We start from the raw sequence: 12165 nt of genomic DNA, 5'->3' as shown, positions 1-12165 counted from the left end.
ATATTTACTTTGTTTCGAGAGTTAATCATCGCTGGTTAAGATTTTCATTTCACACATTTAAGACATATTTAGTGAAAACTACACGCTTTTAACAATGTCATGGTAGGAGGATTACGATATGTTTAATTGTAGCCGAGAAGAAATAGAGCCGTTTACAAATGAGAAGATTCTTAAGCTCCACAGACATTATGATTTTCTTTCGCAAAGAAGGATTCTTGAACGTAGGCGAAAAAGAAGACAAATATTTTGATTCAGTTTTCGGTGGGAAAGAATATTTTGGATAAAGGTGCTTTGGGTCTGATTAGTAAGTACGTATCCGGATCGGATACGAAATTTAACGAGTTGGAGGTGAAATTCCAAATGTAATTAGAATTAAGAGAGCTTGAGCTTCAGAAGAAAATGATGCAAATACAGGGAGAAGAAAGAGAACTTCAAATAAAGACAAGGAAGAAAAGTAGAGGCCTAGGCCGATAATATACCTCCTTGTGTGAAAAGTGTCCTCGTGTAAATGTTTACATTTATCTTGACTAGACCAAGGTGTTTGTAAATGCTCAGATAGATTTGTGTCTAAAATTTTAGTTCGTTATATTTGTTTAAGTTTGGTGATCTTGTACTGTTTGGATGATCAATGAAACCAGAGCCTGGTTAGATCAAAGTCGTTGATTGTTTTTTGTCTTCTAATACAAAATACTGAAGGAGTAAATAGAGTGCACGTGATTTTCTTATCCTATCAATGCAGACTAACTTGTTGTGTGACATTGTTGCGACATGTGAGTCTTCGTATATTTGATAAAAAGGAACTACACTACAATTGCGAGGTATATATTCTATTCATATCAATATGATCCATCTTGATAGGTAAAGAAAAACAGTTTGTTCCAAAACTATTTTGACTCTTTTGCTAAGTGTTGAACAATATTGCTTTTGGAAAGATAAGAAAGGAAAAGAAAGGTAAAAGAGATCTTCAAAGAGAAGCTGTGTAGGAAACAAAGGAACAATAGTTTAGTTTACTTACCGTAGCACACGTTATTAATACTTTCCACAGTACTCCTGGCGTCTGTTCCATTCGCACTGACGATGGCAACAATAGTAAAGTTAAAACATGTTCCGGCGTCAGCTTCGTGTGAAAACGTATATATCTCCATACCTTGAATCTGATCTTTGAAGGTAGTTTTATTAGTAGTGCACGTATTATTACTTGTACAACCGGTTACTTCATACTGATTAACATTTCCTTCTCCTTTGGTTATATTAATCTGGATACTGGTGGTGTTGGTTGACGTTGCTGTGGCTTTAGGCTGGGAGGGGGCTACATCAGGAAATAAACTTCAGTTATAGAACAAAAGACAACATAAAGAGTGTCAGATTTCAATTCGTCTGTCGCAAAAGGATTTGGAAACACACGTTAGTTAATCGAATCATCAATTGACTTAGAAACTGGGCGCTAACTTCTAAATAAGCGCATTTCGCCTGCCAAAGTGTCCTAAAATATATATTGCTGAATGTGTTTGCCTTCGTCTTTCCTTCGCTTTTAGTGGGTCGATAAATATTGGCAGTGCCATTCCATAGAACATATTAATATCGAACACATTCAACAGACTGTTGTGTCCCTATGTTGCAACACTATTGTAATCAATGAAATATGGAAGAACAGTTTCGATCAGTAAGCATCGCTAAGTAAAATTGTTTAGAAAGTAGCAGATACTGAAAAGTTGTTTTAGACGAAAATATCAGTAGAAATAAAAGCACTTTAGTTTTCGATTAGGTGATCTTAATAGTACAGAATAACCAAGCAGAACCATACGGATCATCAACTTTATATACGTTATCAATATGTATATATTACAATACTTTCATATATATCTAAATTGTGTGATTAACATTTGTCTATTTGTGTGGACTGTAATAATCATTTGCTATCAAAATATTACATTGCATTTTTATGTCTATGTGTGTAGATTATGTTTTAGGATGATTATGTAGTCAAAGCTATCAATAATTCGTTTTCTTGGGTTTGAGTTCTGTATTTAGCCTTGATGATGACCATACAACGTTCTGTAAAATGAATATGTTACAGTTTGGTGTAATTTTCATTGGGATGAATGAGTTGTGTTGCAGCATAGCTCAAGTCAGGATGTATTGTAAGATCAATCAGTTGTTGATAAAGTGCGAGATAGAATCTTTTGGATGTTTATAACATAAAATAAGTAAGAATTGTTCATTCTTATTTTAGTTTCATTCTGTTGAAAGATTTACTGCTGTGTTTAGATCTAATCTGGTAGGAAATATTTGTTTAAATCGTCAATGGTAATTTGAAAGTGCCCTTTGATTTTTTTTGGCAAAGAAGAATTATTGTACCTAGGCGATAAAACAAGAAAAATATTTTGATTCAGCTTTTGGTGGAAAAGAATATTTTGGATATAGGTGCTTTGTGTCTAATTAGTACACATATATCCGCATCGGATACGAAATTTGAAGAGTTGGAGATGAAAACCCAAATGAAATTAGAATTAAGATAGCTCGAGCTTCAGAAGAAAATGATCCAAACATGAGATGTTTTTGATCGTACCTTTATATACATGGAATTCAAGTAATCATCGTTCACGTTGAAAACTTTGTCGAAGGTATTATTATTTCAGAGCTAAAAGAATGTACTTGTTTTTGGTTTAGATAAGCATGGCCTGGTTCAGGTTAGCTAGAACTCTTTGTTAGGTTGAGAACTAAGCGAAATATAAAGGTGGGCTCTAATTTTATTTTTGACCAAGCTATATCTTACTACAAGGAGATGAAACAGGTCATGCTCTGCCATGCATATTATATTTGATTGTGGAAAAAGGTTGTGTGCAGGAAAAAACAAGGATTGATTTATAATAATTTTGTAAGGAATGTTTGCAAAATCACGAAGTGTTGAAAATTAAACATGCGTAATATAGCGCTTGAAATTCAACAAGGGTATAGCGTTTTCTTATTACTCCAATACACTGTCTAAATTATAAATAATAATATATTACAAATATGAAGACAATATCAAACCCACTTATACAATTGGGAATACTTGTGTAGATTCTGTGTTAGGTTTATAATAATTAGGACTGCATGTGTACGTATTAGGAGTTAAAAAAGTCATCACCATAGCTGCAACCTTGATAAGCGTTTATACCGTATTCGAGTCACGTCTGTGCTATTGTCACACGACTGCTACTGATATACGTATTGTGTGTCTTGTCATGTTTGCGCATCATCAAATGTTTGTTTCCCTGAATAGACGTTGATTTATATAAAACATGACAATAGATGCATGTTTGACTGAACCTCGAGTTGCACAGTTCAACATTTTCTCAGTAATTCCACAAAATTCTAGACATTGTTGAATTTCATTTATTACTTCCCATTCATTCTCCGATTTATCGCGTATTTTGAAAGAATAATATTATGTACTCACTCGCTATTCCATATAATGAGCAGGATATATATTTCTGAACATTTCCTGAAGAAGCCAAGATTGCTATGCTATATATTGATCCGACAGAAAGATTGCCGATCACGTAGGTGCAGTCTTTTGAAGGATGACAGGCAATGTTCTCGGAAATATTAGCATACGAAAGATTACCATCAAGTTGAATTTGAAAGTGTGTTGCACCTCCCGCATTCTGCCAATATACTTGCACAGATAATGTATTAAGTGACGTTGCGTTGAGACACTTTGGTGCGTTGGGCACTAAAATAAAGTAACACATGCAATATTGCGTCAATATGAGAAGGTCAATAGTCAAACGTACACAAACATTACTATTGTAAAGAGAATAAGCAGATTAATTGCTTTCATACATGTTTGCCTCTGTGATGGTGGACAGACAACGAGTCGTGCTCCAGTACCTATTGCCATTGAAAATTGAGACACTGAAGTTTGTCCCACCATCAAGCAAGGGAAATGAACATGCAATATATATCCAACAATTAAATCAGTGTTCATTATTTTACAGTTGCTCACTAGAACAGTAGAAGTTGTGAAACCCAGTTCATAATTTAATAAACCTTTAGTAAAAAGTAAATGTAACATTGAACGGGCATACAGAGCCAAGAATGGCTGTGGTTTCTGAATTTGGTAGAGATACACTGAAACCGTATATATTTGTGTAATACCTAATATATGTGCATCAAGTACTTGCAGTTAATTTCTAATGAATATCATAGCTGTTATTGTGACCTAAATGTTTTAGGTTCAATAGTAAGACTCTTGCTTTGATAATGTTCGGGTTTAAATACATGATTGTTTGACTTGTCAATGTCTGTTTATCCGATAGTTTGAAAGAAAGATATTACTGTACTCACTCGCTATTGCATGTAATGGACAGGATATGAAATTCGTAACTCCTCCGGAAGAAGCAGAGATTGAGATGTTATGTCCAGATCCGGCCGAGAGTTTGTCGATCACGTAACTGCAGTGTGTTGAATGAGAACATGCAACGTTCTCGGAAATATTAGCATACGAACGATTCCCATCAAGTTGAATTTGAAAGTGTGTTGCACCTCCCGTATTCGTCCAAAATACTTGCACAGCTGATGTATTCAGTGACGTTACCTTGACACATCGTGGTTCGTTGAGCACTAAAGGAAATGAATAGTTTCATATTGCATTAATCTAGGAAGTTCATGTATCCAAACTTAGACCAACACATCTCCTACTGTAGCGGGAAGAAACAGATTGCGCTCTATTATGTATATATTCCATCTTTGATGGTGGAAGGCAATGAATCATGAACACATACGGATTGTCGTATAAAGCTAATACATTTAATATATCCCCACTTGCCCAACAGAACTTGTGCTAAACTAATTTGCTATTTCGATCCTTCAGTACAATCAGTACACACTGTTTTTATATTTCTCATTTGAATCATAGAAATTCGAACATATTAAAAAGTAAAGGTAGTATTGAACGGTCGTATATATGAAAAACCACTTTAGCTTCTGTGTTTTGTAGCGATGCAATGAGATTGTATATGTTTTGAGGCTCACTATCTGTGTAGAAAGTATTTACAATGGCATAGCTGTTATGTTCAAACTATATGTTCTAGACATTGCTGAATGATATTTTATCTGATACTTTCCATTCGTTAAACATTTGACTTGGATGAATTGTCAGTCTTCGAATTTTCAGGTATTTTGAAAGAATACCTTTACCTATTGCCAATATACCAGTACCTATTGCCATTGACAACGGAGACACTGAACATTTGCCCACCATCAAGCGTGGGAAATGAACATGCAATATCTATTCCACAATTAAATCAGTGTACCGTATTTTTGCAGTGGCTCACTAGAATAGTAGAAGTTGTGAAAACCAATTCATATAATAATAAACCTTCAGTCAAAAGTAAATGCAACATTGAACGGTCATACAGGGCCAAGAATGGTTGTGGTTTCTATATGTGGTAGTGATACACTGAAACCATATATAATAATACTTAATACCCAAAATATGTGCATCAAGTACTTGCAGTTAATTTCTAATGAATATCATAGCTGTTATTGTGACGTAAATATTTTAGATCATATTGTAAGACTCTTGCTTTGATAATATTGGGCTTTAAATACATGATAGGATGACTTGTCAATGTCCGTTGATCAGACAGTTTGAAAGAAAAATATTACAGTACTCACTTGCTATTCGATATAATGGACAGGACTTTGAATTATGAACTCCTCTTGAAGAAGCACATTATTGAATGGTGGCATATAGGCAAAATGCTTTGTAGTCTCTGTGTTTGGTAGATATGCGGTGAGATTGTATATGTTTTTGAGTCTCAATATCGGTGTACCAAATACTCGCAATACGTTTCTAATTAACGTTATAGCTGTTAGTTAGCAATTTCATGTTCTAGACATTGCTGACTGACACTTTCTTTGATACATTCCAATCTTTAAATAGTTGACTTGGGTGAATTGTCAGGCTCCTATTTATCAATTATTTTGAAAGAATACTAAGTACTCAGTCGCTATTCCATATAGAGAGGAGGATATAGAATTCTGAACTCCTCGTGAAGAAGCCAATATGGCGATGTTATACCTGGACCCGGCGGAACGTTTGCTGATCACGTAGCTGGAGTTTTTTTTAATGGAGTACAGGTAATGTTCTCGGAAACATTATCATACGAACGATTACCATCAAATTGAATTTGAACGTGTGTTGGATCTCCCGTATTCTGTCAAAATACTTGTACAGTTGATGTATTAAGTGACGTTGCGTTGAGACACTTTGGTTCATTGGGCAGTAAAGGAAAACCATACAAGGGATTTTGCATGAATTTGAGAGGTTACTTGGTTCAAAGGTACACATGCATATGTAGTACTGTAAGGAATATAAGTAGACTGCTCTTTATCGAAAGACTATGAATCATGCACACATATGAATTGCCGTTTAAACCTAATGCATTATATATTTGCGAATGGGTGTAGCACAAACTGTGTTCAATTCATCCCGCTGTTTCGATGCTTCAACTGCATCATGTTCCAATAACAGTATAGGTACCACCTACTTTATGAACCACTGGTTCATATATTTTATTGTTGAAAGACATCGAGTGCAAGCACAGATAAGGTTTACCACTTGAAATTGATATTTTCAGTCTATCCTGACACATAAATGTAGGAAATTAAATTATTTGATTTAGAAACTGTAAACGAATGATGGTTCACTGTTTTGTTATTCTTTCCGACACGATGGAGGGAAGCTGTAATATTAAATCATTAAAAGCAAAAATAACATTTAAGAGTAGATTTATAATTTCTTTTGATTTTTGTTTGGTCTTGAGAGATTAAGAATGTATATATATTGAGGCTCACAATCTGTGTAGCCAGTACTTAAGTGTTTATATTTAATGGCATTATTCTGTTATTCTCTAATATATATTGTATACAGACCTTTATACACAAATGACATCGGCGTCTTTGTCGCTCATCAATTGTCGATTTAATTTTATGTTTTATCTTTGTCACACAGTCAAACGATTGTTTTGGTGCAGTTCTTTGGAGATAAATGTTTCCTACTGAAGAAGGGAGAACAAAAGTACACTAGTTCACACATATTTTTTGTGTTTGATAGAGGAAAGACAGCAACGGAACGCGCAAATAAGGATCGTCTAAAATTTCATTAACTATATTTCCCCCGACCAAAAAAGAAAGTAAATTCACCATGAAATGTTGATCATAAATAAACATATTATGTTGCCTCTTTCCTCCGGGACAGCATCAAAAGATATAATCCAAGGTATAATATAGTAATCATATTTTAAAGAAATAAAATGTAATATCAAATGACGTGTTAATGAGTTTCTAAACAATTTCATAGTTAGCGTTCTCATAGAAATATTGCAAGCAGTTTATTTATATAATCGAGTTACATCTCTGGCTTTGTTGCTTAACAATGTCTTGTATGAATATGGTTTGTTGTATCAATCTTACACACAAAATGATTCGTTTCTACCTTATACAGACCGTGACTAGTTTAAAATGTATTCTAAACCGACCATTCTATACTTGCCTAACTGTGTATGACTACATGAACAATTAACATCAATTCAGCCAAAGAGAATGTTGCAAACACTTGGCTAACCACATGACATATAGTTATCCATGCCATTGAATTGTTTTTGGAGCAATCTACATTGAACCATTTATTTTATGTAAAAAAAATGAAGTCTATGGTGGAAACATAAAACCTATTTCGATTTGTTTCATATTTCTGGATGTCGAAATTTAGGAGTGACGCAAGCCTAGCTTAGTGTACGAGAGACTTTATTCCTTAGAACTTGCAATATGGTATATATGTTATAAGAATGACAAATTGGTCTTATTATGATGGTAGAAGGCTTTTTGATTTTGAGAGAGACACAAAGAGAGAGAGAGAGAGAGAGATGTTTAAAGTAGTAAAACAACACTCAAGTTTAAATTAAATCAGATCCCATAAAACTAATTGTAATTCTCATTTGTGAGGTAAATTGGTGATGATGGCTGCCAGTGATTAGTATAAAGAGCTATTATCTAGTTTATGAAGAAAATATCTGTTACTTGACCTGCACGTAAGCAATTGCAAGTGTCACCATATTTAACCAAGTTCATCTTAAAAGATTTCAATACTGTTCCAAATACCATGAGTTGTATAATTTGTTGGTGTGAAGTTCAAGGCTTTCGCTTTTAACTCAGATTAGTACGTATATATGTACCAAACGCAATTCTTTACCAGTGGACAGGACACCTTCCAAAATTACTCATTCACTTAGCGGCATAGGATGAACCGAACTCACTATTTCGAAATACAACGGAATATACATAAATTACTCGCGGGTATCTTTGTACACATAAAAACGAAACCCGAGTACACGTATATAATAAATAAAATAATTTATATAATTCCGTGACAACCACTCACTATTGGTTGGTATACCACATCAACATCAGCCTTTTCTTTGGAGTATTCATAATATAGTACAATATTAAATAATATCGTTAGACGACAACAGTGGGCAATGTTTATTTACGAGATCAACTCTTTACAAGCTTGTTATGGTATCTACACACAAAAATAAAAGGAATATTATAAATCTTTTGATGTAAGAGGCAATAAAAATTGCTACGTTGAATTTCGGAGGATCTTAAGAAGATATGTATTTAATTATCTGAGGTATAAAATTGTCTCAATATGCTTTCTTCAAGACACTCACTTTATTAAACAATGTAAAAATTCCATACGGGCAGCCTAGTAGTATGATTGTTTTTCACCTCATATTCTACAAAAATCCAAGAGGTATTCTTGTATAACCATTGGAAACTATAGATTTTGACTTATTATTAGCTATGGACCAAATAGAGCCAGTCGAGATTTTATCCTTGAGATAAAAACATATATTGCACTTTAAAAATGATTCTGTTTTAATTAGAACTGATTATTGTAAAAATGAAGCTTGTTTCGTCAAAAAAGTAAGTAAGCAAACAAAAGACCTACTGTAAATTTAATAAATCATTAATTAAAGAACCTGAATATGTGCAAAGAGTAAAGGAAAATTTAAACTTAAATTTGTTTCCAGCTGGTTCGGCGTTGACATATAACCCCTTATTCCCACAATTTGTTTATCGTGAGTGCAGAGGTTTTAACTCACATGATACAAAACAATTAAAGGATTAGTGGAATAAATATAGTTGGCATGACATACGATCTTTCTCAATAAGTTGATGACATCACATGCTCTTCATGAACTGATAATACGGTAGGTAGCTTAACTGGGGATATACTGAGTATATCATAACCCAACATTTCCTTTTTTGAAGCATGTGCAAAATTAATTTTTAAAAGAAAAGAAACCCCTTGTCTTAAAATATCCAGGGAAATTTGGTTGTCTATACTAAGTTGTTCAGAAGCTCGGAATCTAACCTGCAATCTTTTGATCACCCGTACGATACCTTAAGCACTGTTCTACGCAGCTTAATTTGGAGCAAATATATTTGGTTTCCAAACATGACTACACAAAAGGGTACCAGGGTTTAACTACTCGCCCTTGTAATATCAAGAAAGTGCATATGGTTTAAGGGTTGCGCTGTGGACAGTTTCCAATTTATGAACTAGGGTCAGTCTTCCATGAGCAGAGATGCATACCGTGGAACAGTTGTCATTTTATTCTGTAGTAACTATGTGCTGTAAGCTTTTTCATTGCGCTGTACCGTTTCAATACACGTAAGAACCTGGATTCACAAACTGATACAACGACAAATCGCCAAGTGTGCCAAACTGCATTTCTTATTTTCAATATCTTCAGTTGTTATTAGACTGTATCTATCCAAATGATTCACATGTTTTACTTAATATTTAGTTCAGAATCTATGCCATACGGGAAAACCGTACCGTGTTTGTTTATTTTCTAGGTCCGTATAAACTTTTATATTCTGAACTAGTTCTGACAAATATAAACAAATGTCTTAATAGTGGTTAATATCTTTGTGTAATGTTGAATATCATTAAATATTATTTCCGATCAAACTTATAATTGTTAATTGTGTTTATTTTCTGACAAATTATATCAATGTCAAGTAAATGCTGAATGACATCCATATCAAAGTCTATTAAATATACTTTAAAGTAAAGGTGTTTGTGGTCTAATCGATTTCGAATCAATACCTATCAAGTGAAATTAAACCTTCCACTAAAATTGCTTATTTCGTTCTCTATATGTGATCAACCGATTACAATGGTTGCACAATACATGTGTTATCCGATAGCAGAAAGCGATGACAAGACACAAGGAATATAAATGCATATCTCATGAACAAACATTGTTTCCCGACGCATAATTATGTCATTGATCATTGACCATCCTATTATTATTAGCTCTGTAATAATAGGAACAATTAATATTAATGATGTCATCAACGAACGTAGAGAACGAAAACTTGGCGAAACTAATCTTTTGGGGGTCAGTCGCATGGACAAAACGAATAATTGTTCGGTACAGAAAATAATTCTTTTTTAGACAATAATGAGATATTTATCAGTTGTAACGAAGAGTCGCACTCACCACTGGCTTACTTGTGCTTCTTGAAGCATAAAAGTGACCATGTATACAATGTATTCGCATATCACAGAATACATTAGAAAATAGGAGATTCAAAACAAAGTTATTACAAACGATTTGAAACGGGTTGTACGAATCTATGACATTTATATACTTTTGTTTTGGCATTAATATGAAAATAATTGGTACTCATTCTACTCTTTATTTTCAACATTGGTAGTTCCAGTTTTGAATCATTTGGAATGTCAACACAGTTGTATAAGGTATATAATTCACAGAGATTCAGTCAGTGATAAAATTGTTTATCTTATCAATCCCATAACTTTAATTATATACGTACCCTGTGTCGACGTCCTTCTAGTTGAAGCCGACAGTGGTGCTATTGTAGTTGGTAAAGATGTTGACTTGGATGATTTCGTATATGTCACATTTGTCGAATTCGATGCTTTACTAGAAACTGAAGTTTCCAATTGTTGCTTTGTTTCAAATGTTGAAGTTAGCTGTGACGTTGCCATTAATTGTAATATCAGCTGCAATAACATAATCATCAATATGCAACAGGTATTTTCAAACATGAATGCCAGCAAGCTAAATTTTCTCAAAGTCTTGTATCTTGAAAAAACCCACCCATTTGCGATACATGACCGAGACAGAATCAATAATAAATGAGTCACCAGAGTACCACACAATGCTAAGGGTATGCTCACCGTTTAATCTTGTTAATAATTATGTATGTGCTTTAGTGTTAGTTTCTTTTAAAATAAACCGTATTATCCAGAGTGACCTTCTTTGCAACGTTATTGCATATTGTTATATTTAACAAGTCTAGATCCTCTTTACTAATTTTAGTTTGAATTGTAATTGACGCATTAATATACTACTTTAGTACTTCGTCCGATCGGTTCTTAATGTAACATATAATGTCTATAGAACATATAATATATATATATATATATATATATATATATATATATATATATATATATATATATATATATATATATATATAAATAAATATATATATAAATAAATATATATATATATATACACACACACATATATATATATATATATATATATATATATATATATATATATATAAATAAATAAATATATATATATATATATATATATATATATATATATATATATATATATATATATATATATATATATATATATATATATATATAAATAATTATAAAGCATACAATGCATACGTAGCGTCAAGATATCCAGTAACTGCAAATTCATCTCATAAAGTTAAGAATAGAGAGAAAAGAAAAACAAGAGCACACTGCTAATGGTAAAATTATTATAAAGAATAATAAAACATACTAGAGGAGTATGAAAATCAAATTCAGTGTTTATTAAAATCAATCGAAATATCGAAATCCTCCTGAAAGTACATTTCATTGTATTCATGCATTTTAATCCAAAAAGAAAAACATGCGTTCAAGGTGCTAGAACTATTGTCTGCAGCTGTATTATTAATGAATAATATATACACCACTCTCAACAGAGTATTAAAGATATCAAGTCACTGATTTTAGGACAATCCATTAAATCAACATGGAGACATCATATCTCATGCTACACG

The 12165-nt window shown here is 32.9% G+C and overlaps 1 protein-coding gene across 1 annotated transcript in view; it reads right to left on the bottom strand.

Moving 5' to 3' along the window:
- Window positions 1–1007: 1007 nt before the first annotated feature.
- LOC149772931 (uncharacterized) overlaps window positions 1008–12165 on the bottom strand; it is a 35138-nt gene continuing 23980 nt past the window's right edge. The window contains exons 3-5 of the mRNA XM_089947098.1: window positions 10906–11095; window positions 4333–4608; window positions 1008–1309 (exon numbers count right to left, since the gene is read on the bottom strand). Of these exons, the coding sequence (XP_089803224.1) occupies window positions 1008–1309; window positions 4333–4608; window positions 10906–11095 (768 nt within the window). The remainder of the gene's footprint in view (window positions 1310–4332; window positions 4609–10905; window positions 11096–12165) is intronic.

This window comes from Sinohyriopsis cumingii, unplaced genomic scaffold, assembly GCF_028554795.1.
Source record: "Sinohyriopsis cumingii isolate HCF-2022 unplaced genomic scaffold, ASM2855479v2 utg000972l, whole genome shotgun sequence".
Lineage (NCBI taxonomy): Eukaryota > Metazoa > Mollusca > Bivalvia > Unionida > Unionidae > Sinohyriopsis > Sinohyriopsis cumingii.
This window is presented reverse-complemented; position numbering and strand designations above follow the sequence as displayed.